Below are 13,344 nucleotides of genomic sequence, written 5' to 3'. Positions count from 1 at the left end.
GTAATTTGAACCAATATGTTCAACCTTGGCCTCACCACACAATGAGCTATTGTTCCCACATGGTTTTGATAGCCTGAATGTGTCTTCAGTTCGTGCAGGTCTGGATCTTCCTTCAAAATGAATCCATCTTGCCATCCTTCCTTATATCTGTAACTGGTGGAAGGATCCCAAATTGACCGTAATAGGCAGGGAGTGGCCAGTTACTGCTTTAAACTGCTGCACTTTCTTTAAGGTTGATGTAGGGTTTTTAATTAACATGTACCTTTTTTAATTTGTGTCTTGATCTTTGCAATGTTCTGCTGATAGGGCTGGGCACTATAACCCTAAACGAATAGTAACTCGGTTTAACACATTAAAATAAATAATAATAAATCAAGTGATTTTCAACAATTCTAGTTCTAAAATTCCACTTAATGTTTATTTAAAATGTATTGAACATTTGAACATACTGCACAATGGACATCTAAAATGTGAATATTTTACAGAGTGAATATTTCTAAAATGCAAACTAAATTAATGTTATAGGGTCATTATAGTCACATGTTTAGAGTACAGTGGATTTCTGGCGCCCTGCCCGGGGTTTGTTTCCTGTCTTGTGCCCTGTGTTGGCTGGGATTGGCTCCAGCAGACCCCCATGACCCTGTAGTAAGGATATAGCTGTTTGGATAATGGATGGATGGAATGCTTGTGTTACAGGTGTTCAGGAAACACTTGTAGCTATGATTATGCTTGTCAGTTTCAGTCCTTTTATTTTTATTTTGGCCGGACACTCTTCATATTTCTTGACTTAGTTGTGTTTTCATAAAAGAAAACTAGCTGCTGTTGTTACATTTAACTACAGCATTGTTTTTTGGGTGGAGTTTAAATTTGACTTCTGGTTTGTTCAATACCATGTTTGCTGAAGCCAAAATATCATAATTGACATTGGTTCTTGTTGTGATACCAGCTCATCTCCACTTGTATACAAATAATCACGCATAGCTTGAGTTGCCACAAGCCAGGCACACCACTTTCCTTTTGAATGAATGGTGAGCACTGTGAGATGTAGAAGAATATGATTGGATAATATGAAAGGGTGTTGTTGTTTTTTTAATGTGACATCTGCTGAAATGTCACCATAGAGGATAGCTTTTTTCAAACCTATTGACAGAATGAAAATTAGGCCAGTGCAAGCTTCTTATTGTCGGTATTGATATACCCCTAAATGGTGGTGTTGTTATATTTCCTCTACTATTGCAATATCCCATAGCTACTTGTGGACAATTCCATTCAGGTATTGGGCATGAATTTCTAATTACAGTCTTCTTTTTTTATTTATAAGAGTACAAATATGTACAGTATACTATAACACAGTTCAGTTGAAGATACTCTTACATAACAATACAGCCATACAGTATAGGAATAAAAGGCATTTTTACTTTTATTCTTTAGAACTCTACCTAGATGCTCCTTTTCTATTAAGAATCCTGTCGCAGCCTGCTGTTTCCTTCCTACTACATATTTGTGGATTGTATTTATGAAAAAACAGCTAAGCTGCCTCAGAATCTCAAGGAAGGTAAAGTTAGAAGGATACAAATAGATCAAACTTGCATAGTAAAGTATTATTTATTTTCTATTTTCCAAGTTGTGAATTCATTGTTCACAAATAGTATTCTGTCAGAAAACAGTTTGGAAGCTATAATCATCTGTTATTTAATTATAGATTAAATGATAGCCTATAACCACCAATAATTTATTTGTATTCATTACCATTAAATTAATTTAAAATAAATGATTGAGAGCATTTGTGTAGAATAGGTAAACAGAGCATGCACCAGCCCCCCACTTACATAGCTTAGCCAGCGGGCAAGAATGTCATATATCAGAGCATAATTGATATTGAGATACTCGAAATGGTTTATTGTTCAAATATTATTTTCTAATGGCCTTGCATGATACACCACCTAAAGTGAAATTTGCTGTTATTTTGAATCGGCAGCGCTTAGTACCATGTGTGGTATATCATACTCTCTTCTTAACTAGGATGTGGCATCACTTGTATGGAGCACAGAACAATCCACATAATGCAGTGTACAACTTTAAGACCGTTCTGATACAGAACCAGAGGTGCAGTATAAAGGAGCATAGGGTGGGAATGCGAGTTTTGTTTTCTTCACAGCTGAAAGAGATGTATTATTTAGCATGCTGTAACTAGTTCTTTAAAATGTATTGGTTTCAGTAAAGATCCTGCATGTTCTTAGGCTGCATTGTAGAAATATCCATCTAATTCATTAGTGGGAGGATTTGCTCCTGTAATGTGTTTTCTTTCCTATCCTTTGTACTTGTTGTAGGAGATTCTTTGTGTCAGTACTTGCAAAAATGAGCTCTCGAATGGAACTGGGAATGGAGACCAGATGAAGCAAAACAACAAATCTTCCACCAATAAGTTGGGGAATCGTCTATTAAAGCAGATTGCCCCTAAGTAAGCATTTTTATGTAACCCAAATTGAATTGAATATTTTTCTAAATTGTTTCTGCAGTAAGATGCAGTGATCCACTTTTAGCTCTGTATGAAATGGTGGACTATTTCCTTATAGGATGTCACTGATTGCCTTGCAGTGCATGTCTTTTCACACTATTCTAAACATGCTGCACATCAGGATGCTTTTAATCTCTTTCAGTCATTACTTAATTTAGTAATGTAAGGAAAACACATTCTTGGCTTCAAAGGAAACTAATTTCTATAGCAGAAGAAGCACATGAAGTATAAGTTAGGTTGAGAATTCCAAGAATCTGACTTAAGGAGTGGAAATCTGGTACAAGGTACTTTTTAACGCTCTGTATTGTGCGAGGCAGCTGCAATACGATATGCTGGAGCCATGTACTGGGTTTACATTATGGCAGGGTTTTCAAGTTCAGTCTTGGGTCCCCATGGCTGCCAGGTTTTGTCCCAATGAATATCATAATCAGTCATTTTTTTCTTTTAATTTGATTCTTTAATTACCTGATCTTTTTAACATTAACATTTCTAAGAATTAATCTTGTTTTTTGCTATAATTTTCAATTCTTAGCTCTCTTAGCTTTGATTCAATTTTTTCTATGGAGTTTGCTCTCTTAATTGTACCCAAATACTGACCGTTTGTGACCAGTGGAATGGACACAGGTGCAAACAAACTCTGAATGCAAGAGTGCAGTAGCTATTTCATAAGTTGTGTTTATAAGCAAAGAATAAATTAACCTGAACATTTAACACAAGACATAATATTAAACTGCACATACATACTTACTATTTATCATTTAGCATTACCAGTATGTAATTTCTGCAGTAACATTAGAATTAACAATATAGTTAGAAAATAAGAAATGCCAGTTTACTGTGGCAGTGAACATTGGAAACCTACATGCACAGGACTGAACCTGAAAGCCTCTGCACTGGAGCCTTGATTTAAAGGTGTTACTGGTCCCTAAGATGGCAGCAAGTATGTGGGTACTTGAAAAGAAGCTTGCTTCTTGTCCTATATGCTCTCTGTTGACAGTTTATTGACCAGGGTTGTTAAATCAGCAGTCAAGAAATATTACAAAGTTGAGATTGTAATGCAGATTTTTTAAGTTGGTGTTCAGTAAGGAGTACAATATAAAATGGCTATATAACATGTTCCTTACATGGATTTTATTTATATGTCATTTTTCCATTAAAATATTTATTTTTGAAATTACTTAACATTGTTTTCCATACCATAAACAGTTCTGTACATTGCACCTTAGCATTACATTTCCAAAACAAAAGGCATTTAAATTTAATCAATTTTAAAAATAATTATCTTACTTCTTGCAAGTGCAAGCTTTCCATATATTTATTATCCATATATGATCACACTTAAACTGCTTCATCCTATCACCAGTGTTATATCATCATCACTTCCAGAAAACCAGCCTTAATTAGAAGCCACTATTTTATATGTTATTACAATAATCCCTCCTCGATCGTGGGGGTTGCGTTCCAGAACCCCCCGCGATAGGTGAAAATCCGCAAAGTAGAAAACATATGTTTGTATGGTTATTTTTATATATTTTAAGCCCTTAGAAACTCACCCACACTGTTATACAGTAAACCATTGTGTATCACGGTTAATCCGCTCCAGACAGATAAATGAATTTCCATGAAGTAGGATTCTTTATTTATAAATCTAATATTTTCGCAGTTAGAGCATTAAAAACCTGTTTACGACCTTCTAAATATGTTTTTTAACATTATTAGAGCCCTCTAGACATGAAATAACACCCTTTAGTCAAAAGTTTAAACTGCGCTCCATGACAAGACAGAGTTGACAGTTCTTTCTCACAATTAAAAGAATGCAAACATATCTTCCTCTTCAAAGGATTGTGCGTAGCAGAGAATGTCAGAGAAAGAGAGAGAGAGAGAGAGAAAAGTAAACAATCAAAAATGAGTAGGGCTGTTGGGCTTTTATGTATGCGAAGCACTGCAATAAAGTGGCCGCAATGAAGGGATCAATGTGAAGGTAGCCTTTCATCATTTTTTAGAGGAGCGTCCGTATCTTCTAAGCAAACAGCCCCTTTGCTCACACCCCCTCCATCAGGAGCAGAGAATGTCAGAGAGAGTGAGAGAGACAGAGAAAAGCAAACAATCAAAAATCAATACGTGCTGTTAGAGCTTTGAAGTATGCGAAGCACTGCGCGGGAAGCATATCGTATATCATTGAGGAGTTTTATTTAATACATGCTCTGATTGGGTAGCTTCTCAGCCATCGGCCAATAGCGTCCCTTGTATGAAATCAACTGGGCAAACAAACTGAGGAAGCATGTACCATAAATTAAAAGACCCATTGTCCGCAGAAATCAGTGATATATATTTAGATATGCTTACATTTAAAATCCGTGATGGAATGAAGCCGCGAAAGTCGAAGCGCGATATAGCGAGGGATCACTGTTCTTTGAAGCATGTACAGAACAGAAAATATGATTCATTTTTGAACACTAGATTTAAAGGGATTAGTGCAGCCAGATTTGTGATTTCAATGTGAGCTCATTAGATTTCTCATGAGTAACTAGTACAATAACCTCGTATCAAAAAGGGTGAATTTCTCTTTTAATTTAAGAAACTGCAGATTCTACTGATATGAAATCTATTTTCTCTCCTAAAGTTCACTAAGTATTAAGACAGTAGCTATAAAGATAACAAAGCCTATGAAAGACGTCCTCAAATCCAGGGGGACTTGGAGATCTTTGGTCTATGGCAAAGGGTACCATGACATTTTTTTCTTATAGATTACTAATGAGATTTGTTTCTTACCTCGTACATTTTGATGGAAAGAAATTCAACAAAATGTTTTTGATTGCCTAATGGTCTGGTAGAGTAAAAAAAAATTCTAGTCCTTGTAGGGCTTCCTCAAGTGATTACTTTGTATATGATTAATCAATCGACTATTTTGTTGATTAATCTAACACCTAATTTTGTCCAAATAATTCAAAACATATATTTATTGAATAAGTTGGTATGTAGAATGTGAAAAGATAGGAATATGAAAAAAACACAATTAAAATAACTCCAAGAAGAAGACAATACAATACTTCTCAATTAAACATTTACGTCAAAAAAGCACACATAATAAAGACAACATCTTCTGTTTTTCAAAGAGGGTGCTACCTTTTCCTCCTGTAGGCATACTAATACAGCTTCATACATTCTGCTAGAGTTCAATATAACTCTGCAGTCTTTTCAACAAGTACATATTATTTGCTAATTGAATGACGTGGCTTTGTTGCATTATGCTATTAATTCAGAAAAATAACTTGCAGCTTCTGAGTAAGTATTCTTTTATTATAATTACTGAAATAAAAAAGATCAAACTATCTACTGTTTTGTTTCTTTTCCCTAGCAATTATACCAGGAATGCAGTGCATATTATTGCAAGATAGAATCCTGTCCTAGATTGGATGTCATTGCATCAAATGGCTCTATCACATATACAGACATTAGAGCATTTCTAAATTTAAATAACAAGATGAATGTATTTGAACTTTGAGAAGAAACTGGAGTCTCTAGATTCTGCACTGACTGCAAGAAAAAGGAAAGAATGAAAAAATGAATTTATCATTTCAGAGCAATTTTTGCAGAATGTGTTTGAAGCTTTAACTTCCAGCTCTTATTTTACTGACAGTTAAATGGTTTGTTCTTGGCATCTGACAAAGAACTTAACATTTACTTGTTTGGCTGACTCCTTTATTCAAGACGACTTAAAACATTTATGATATGATTGGTTACATTTCTTTTGGCTTTCCGATTGGAGCACAGGCAGGTCAAGTGACTTGGAAAACTGTAATGTCTAACATCACAAATACAAAAAGACATCCATTAATCTTCCTAACCCGCTTATGCAGGAGTAAGTCATGGTGCAGCAAGAGCCTATCCCAGCAATCATCGGGCACAAGGCAGGAACAACACAGACAAAGGGATTTTACATATTAAATGCCCTTACTGTAAATTTAAACAAGTCAAAAAATAATTAGACATTTCCAGTTAAACACTACATAGAAGTCAATGAAAAAGCCTGACCGCTGTGTAGATTACAAAGTACATTATAAATATCTGTAATTGTCATTGTGACTAGTAATAATATATTGTACATATTTCAAAATTGAATTCTTTCTATATTAAAAATTATATTTTCAAAATGTAATTCTGACTTACACAATATTATCACTACTCAAAGGAAGGCAGTAAATGTTAAAACTACTTGCCATACCAGGGGTGTGGAAATCAAATTTTTTTCTACTTGTCCACAGACAAGTAAACTTAGAAAATCTACTTGTCCTCCAGTTAAATTTACTTGCCCATAAACAAATAACAAAAATGAAAATTAGTTTATTTTTTCTAATCTCTTTTATTGATACCAAAACTGCCTTCCATTTTAAAACTGAAAAAAGTTCTTTCAGGGAGTAGTATTTTGCCACCTTGCTCTAGAACATTATATAAAAGATTCCCTTATCATTTTAACTCGCTAATAAACGATGCCTTCATTATAGCTACACTAGTTCTGTTTCACATGTTACAGTTACATAGCAGAACATGGGGTGGCGCAGTGGGTAGCGCCGCTGCTTCGCAGTTAGCAGACCCAGGTTCGCTTCCCGGGTCCTCCCTGTGTGGAGTTTGCATGTTCTCCCCGTGTCTGCGTGGGTTTCCTCCGGGCGCTCCGGTTTATTCCCACAGTCCAAAGACATGCAGGTTAGGTGTATTGTGTCCCTAGTGTGTGCTTGGTGTGTGTGTGTGTGTGTGCGCTCTGCAGTGGGCTGGCGCCCTTCCCGGGATTTGTTTCCTGCCTTGCGCTCTTTGTTGGCTGGGATTGGCTCCAGCGGACCCACGTGACCCTGTAGTTAGGATATAGTGGGATGGATAACAGAACACTGTCCTGATTCATTTTCTGCCATGTTCTTCAGCTTTTGTCTCGCAACTTCTTCTCCTCCAAGAATCTTTACCATCTCAGACAGCATGGACTGAATGCTGTTCATTTCTGCTTGAGCTGAACTGCATGGTTCCTGGACTGATTTACCAAAGAAGTAAATATTACCGATGTTGTTGGGGAAAGAATAATCGTGTCTAAGTGAAGATTTTTATAGATATTTCATAACATTTGGAAACCGTTTGAATGTTTTCTTCTTAAATTTTAATAAACTGACAGAGCGAAACCAACTTATTTTATATGAAAAATTCTCTAATCAAAAACGATCTATAGACAGCTCATCAAAATTGATGTCGCGCAATAAATTTCTTAACTCCTCAATATATCACAACCTATACGAAATCGCAGATTTCAGGAAAGATTAACTGCCTAACAAGCTTTGTTATGTGGTGAAAACATTTGCATTCTAAGTAAAATGACTGCATTTTTATGTAGAAACAATGAATTTTATAAATAATATATAAAAGTTATCGATTATAATGAAAAAATCAGATTACATCGGAATGTCACCATGAAAAAAAATGACTGCATCTCCAAGCGTGTAAATCGTAGGGTAAAATTCTTATGTAAGACCATAAGAGTGCTTCCCCTTTGAAAAATCAGCTGTCATTTTGTAAACAATATTGAAGACCAATTTGAGACATGAAGAACATGCCCAAGTAGACTGTTTCCTCATTAAGTACATATCCAAATGTTTAAAATTTGAAAGTAGTGGTAAAAATGTGCCCTGCACAGCACATATAATTCTTCTTTCTCCAGAAAATTGCAATTGTCCGCGGACAACTGAAACCAGAAATACGCGCTTGTCTGACGGTCAATTTACCCGTGTCTGGCAAGTCGGGCGTTGGATTTCCGCACACCTGGATACGTCCATGCTTGTTATGCTCAAGAAGTAGGCAGAATTATTTATTGTGCAATTATCTGTAGAAGAGAAAGCACTTAAGAGGCACAGATGACAGTCTGCATTCAATAAAAGAGACAGTATTTAAGGATGAAAGTTAAATGAAATACATAAGTTGGATGATTACGTTAGATGAAATGACTCGTAATGTTAAAAAAAAAAAAATAAAAAGGAAACCAAATCAGCACAATTGGAAGTGCTAAAAAACAACACAAAACTAAAAAAGCATCTTTTCAAGGGGCACATTTAACAGGTTGCAAGTGAACCTGCAGGCACGAGAAGGAAAAAGAGTGCTATTCCTCCTGAAGCATCTGCCCAAGAAGAACACTTAAACGCTCACTGTCAGATTACATTTAAGAGAACCATCTTATCTGATGTCCTGCATGTTTTCTTCTCTGCGCACGTTTATTGAAGCACATTTTTCCTGTCTGCTTATAGTACCTATAAAAATATTTAGCTCTTGGAAGTGTTGACATTTTATTGTTAGAAAAATTTAAATCACAGTGGATTTAGTTGCCTTTTTTGGTACTGATCGACAGAAAAAGAGTCTTTAATGTCAAAGTGAAAACAGACTTCTGCAAAGTGATCTGAATTAATTATAAATATCCATCCATCCATCCATTATCCACCCCGCTATATCCTAACTACAGGGTCACGGGGGTCTGCTGGAGCCAATCCCAGCCAACACAGGGCACAAGGCAGGAAACAAACCCTAGGCAGGGCGCCAGCCCACCACAGATTATAAATATCAAACCCTAAATAATTGATCTCAGAAATGTTTTCCCACTTCAAGTCAGTATTTAGTAGGTGCACCTAGCGAAGTCGCAAGAATGGATATTTTGGTACTAATTTGGCACTAATGTTCCAGAAATGTAACGATACCAGCTTTTTTTTACAGTATCAATGATACTGCACTGCAAGTAGGAAAACTACTCTGGAAGGCACAATAATACATGAGAAATATGTGAGTGAACCTCCATATAAATAATATCTCACAGTGTTGATGAAACAACACTGCATCCGCACATGTTGAAAAGAAAAACAGCAGAAGTCATGTGTGGAAATGCTTTTGTGTTTGCTGAAGAAACGTTCAGCACATGAGTGTAGGAATCATACTTGTTTAAAAAAATTAAAAGGGCAAAACATTGAAGCAAACCTCAAACAAAGTGGTTATTTGGCTTGCCTACAGCAGCAATGACATGATTTCATTTGCTAGTACTAAAATAACATTTAGTGTTTCAGTGCTTTAAAGGACAAACCCCATCTATCAGTACGACATGTACGGTACTATGTTAACAGAGACTTCTAATCGCCAAAACACATAGTTGGTAGGACAATCAAAACATCATACTTCATTGCTAGATACAAATCCACAATCACTGAATTTGTGTCATTCATTTGACTTTTGAAGGTAAACTATCATTTTAGTATAACCCATAAATGAAAGCACGTCATATATTTGAATGGTACATTGAAGAGTGTAATGCTCTCTCACAGTTATAAATGTATTGAGCACAGGTGACGACAGCCCAATTCATTTTCTAATTCTGGATTTGTACAGGCGCATAAGCAGTCACAAAGTATGATTACTCATGTAATAAACCTTGAAAATGGCAATACAATGGCCGTTAAGTAAAACTAACAAATTTGATTTCACTCAGGAAGCTTTATAGTTGGGACAAATGTTTAAATAAAAAAGAAAAGAACGAAAAGGAGAGATACATTTTGAAAATGAAAACGCCTTGAGTTTCTGAGATTTGAAATATGAATTAATGTCACTAGAAGAGTTGGTTTAAATGCAAATATCCTTAATTATCTTGTTTATCACGAATTCAAAAGTATGTATATAATGTTTGAATTTTTATATTTGCTATGGAATTTAAGCAGCAGCTTTCAATTACTAAACAGAAAATGTCAGAGACAATTGTACAATGTACACATGCTGAGATAAATCAGGTAGTTCATGATTATGTCATTCTTTATAAACCCTAAGCTAAAATCCTCCATGATTATAAACCCCATTGGTTGTTACAAGGGGAAGGTCCCCATATCTGACATAAATTAAAATTAAGCCTTGCATTGTTTTTTTGATATGTATGAATGTCAATACTAGTTTACTTAAATGATACTTGGGAACTACTATACAATTTTTACAATTCTAGAAAAATTAGACAATACTGTTCACTTCAGTACCTTTGAATGGGAGTTCTATTTTTGCCCTGGTATCGTAAGGTATTGAGTACAGTAAAATTTCACTGGTACTGGTATTGAATGTAATAATTCTGGCACCATGACATCCCTATATGCACTTTTAGCAGCAACTGCAGTCTTGGTTCTGTGTGCACAGCTCTGCACTTCTGGACACTGGCATTTTTTTTCTCATTCTTCTTTGCAAAACTGCTCAGTCTGTATCAGATTGCACGTTGATCATGAGTAAACAGCCTTTTTTAAGTCCAGCCACAAATTCTCAATTGGATTGATATCTAGACCATGACAAAATATTATCATTGTTTTTAAGCCATTCCTGTTCAGTTCAGTTTTCACTAACATTTATCAGAGTTGTTACAGAGAAAAAAGGTAGTCGATTGAACTATTAAGCCAAAATTACTAGTTTGAAAGGTAACTTACAGCCTCAGATTAGGTGCTTACCACCAATTTTAAAAATCTATTATGGAAGCTTAATATATACTGTATATGAAGTGAAAATAATGCTTTTTTAAATTGTATAAAATTTTAACCTTTATTTAAATGCAGTACACTTTTTTGCTGAATAAAGTGTTCAGGTTTTGATAAGAGTTTGAATAGTTTTAATGTTAAGCTTTTATCTCTAAGAAAGCATATAAGCAGTGTATAGTACTTTAAATATTTGTAATTAATGTCATATTTGATTGTACATCTAATTTGCAGATTAACATCTTTGTGACCATTTTTATTTTTTCAGTAAAAAAAAAAAAGTGAGCCTGGTCAACAGTTCATGCGTCCACAAGACTGCAACTTCTACAAATGGAGTGAACTCAGCTTCTTCAGTTATGATCAGCCATTTGGTGGCGAAATCAGCAGCACTTGGGAACCCAGAGGATCCATCGCAATGCATATCCAATGGGGAGAACCTTCTGAACAGAAGTTAAAAGTTTTGGCTATAAGTGTCAGCTGACAGACAGCATTCACAGTGTGCTCTTTATGTGTGTGTGTGTGTGTGTGTGTGTGTGTGTGTGTGTGTGTGCGAGTGTGTGCATGCATGTGTGTGTCTGGACGCATATACACACACTCACCATATGTGTGGGTCTGTATGTGTGTATAATACTTGCAGTCACATGCATATAAAATGAAAACAATTTTTACAAAGAAATAAATTAGGGTTCTTTTTATTTTTATTTATTTATTTTTTTGATATTCTGATCAAAAAAAAAAAATCCTTTTTTTTCCCCTGGAAAAAGACATTAATTTTCCATTATGCTAGCAGTCGAAGTGCTCTTTTAATCTGTGTCTAAGAGCAGCTTTATGGTGCAGTGACTGTGCCATGTTTGAAAAAGGAATGACAAATTAAACTGTTAGTAAACTAGCAGGACCCCAAAGTGAAGTATTTAGTGAAAGTAATAAAGCTTTATTTTCATGTTTTATGCAAGCTTTATTTTTCTCATGTCAATATTTAACACCATTGGTTTGGTTTTTGATGGCACCTTTGCACATTTTATTAATATTTCCTTGCTTTGTTGTTGAAAGGTAAATGCTTGCATTGTATATCTGTGAGTAAAGAGCTTCACTTTGCAGGACTATACTGTGTTAATAGAAAAATGTACTTTATGTGTACATATAATTTAAAAGTTAATGTTGTGAAATGACAACATGGAACAAAAAAGACCACCCATGTACATTGTAATTTTAAATAATATTTGTTTGGAGCATATAAATAATGTACTTATCTGATGTTATATTTTGTACAGAGGAATAGAGAAAAGGTTCAGACCTTTAAAAGAATATAATAGTGTACCCCACTGTTGTCTACTTTGTACAAGCTGTATTGTAAAGCTCCCTAATTTTCAATTTGCACTGATTCAACATGCTGATCGTTTTATTTGTCTGATTTAGGGCCTCTAAATAATTTGTGAATGAAATTATTTACATGCCTGTGTGTACTGTATTGGCTAAGTATTAACAGTGCTGCAAAAAACATACGACTGTCAATTCTGCTGAAAGCTTCATATTTACTGTATCATGCAGGAGGAACCCATTGAACGTTTACTGTGATTTATGCTGGTAGATCATTTTTACATATGGGTTAGCCTTGTTGTTTTTTGCAAATAATGTTACTTACCGTAAAGAAATCACTTCTTCCTGACAGGTTCAATTTGCAGCTTCATGTCTGTTTTCTTTTTACACCACTAAATGTTTTGACTAACATTTAAGGATCAAAACACTCCAATTCCCAAATACTTGAAAATATGTCTAGTGCCCCAGTGATGTGAACATTTGTGGTTCACCCCATAGAGTCAGCACTGGTAAACGACAAGACTTGCAGAAGGTCATTCTGTCCAATGACCACATACTGGATTGCTCTTTGCAGTCAGCTTCTGACAAGAGCTGTTTAACATGGCCTTGCCGCCTAACCTCCCCCTGCCCTGAATCACTGGGCTTATAAAACTTCTTCTCTGCATAAATGACCTTTTACGTCATAGCCGTGCAGTATAAGTGCTTGTGGTGCTTCCTGGGCTGCATTTTAATGTTTAATGTAATTCTTTAATTCATTGATTTGAAATCCAGTATTGTATCGATGTTAGTTTTCTTGCTGATCTGCAGGTTTGATTGACCTTTTAATTTCTTGAAGGGTTGGGTTTTGTATATGTTTTATTTATTTTCATTTTTCAAATTTTAATAACTTCTGTGAAGTTGATTATTGCAAATATTGTACCGTTTGTTTTAAACTTCCATTGATTCTCTTTCACTAGGTTTTTTTGCAAGGGTCTTCCTGCTAGTTAATCTGTGTGT

The 13,344-nt window shown here is 35.2% G+C and overlaps 1 protein-coding gene across 5 annotated transcripts in view; it reads left to right on the top strand.

Annotated features, from left to right (window-relative positions):
* The window catches only part of rc3h2 (ring finger and CCCH-type domains 2), an 86,425-nt gene extending 74,815 nt beyond the window's left edge, over positions 1–11,610 (top strand). For 4 of the 5 annotated variants that reach the window (XM_039762795.1, XM_039762791.1, XM_039762793.1 and 1 more), the window contains 2 exons: positions 2,331–2,461; positions 11,300–11,610. In XM_039762795.1, coding sequence (XP_039618729.1) covers positions 2,331–2,461; positions 11,300–11,486 — 318 coding nt within the window. In that variant the 3' untranslated portion in view covers positions 11,487–11,610. The remainder of the gene's footprint in view (positions 1–2,330; positions 2,462–11,299) is intronic. The other variant, XM_039762794.1, reaches the window with a different exon arrangement.
* The last annotated feature ends 1,734 nt before the right edge of the window (positions 11,611–13,344 follow it).

This window comes from Polypterus senegalus, chromosome 9, assembly GCF_016835505.1.
Source record: "Polypterus senegalus isolate Bchr_013 chromosome 9, ASM1683550v1, whole genome shotgun sequence".
Taxonomy (NCBI): Eukaryota; Metazoa; Chordata; class Cladistia; order Polypteriformes; family Polypteridae; genus Polypterus; species Polypterus senegalus.
Note: the sequence above shows the minus strand (reverse complement) of the source record. Positions and strands in the feature narration are given on the sequence as shown.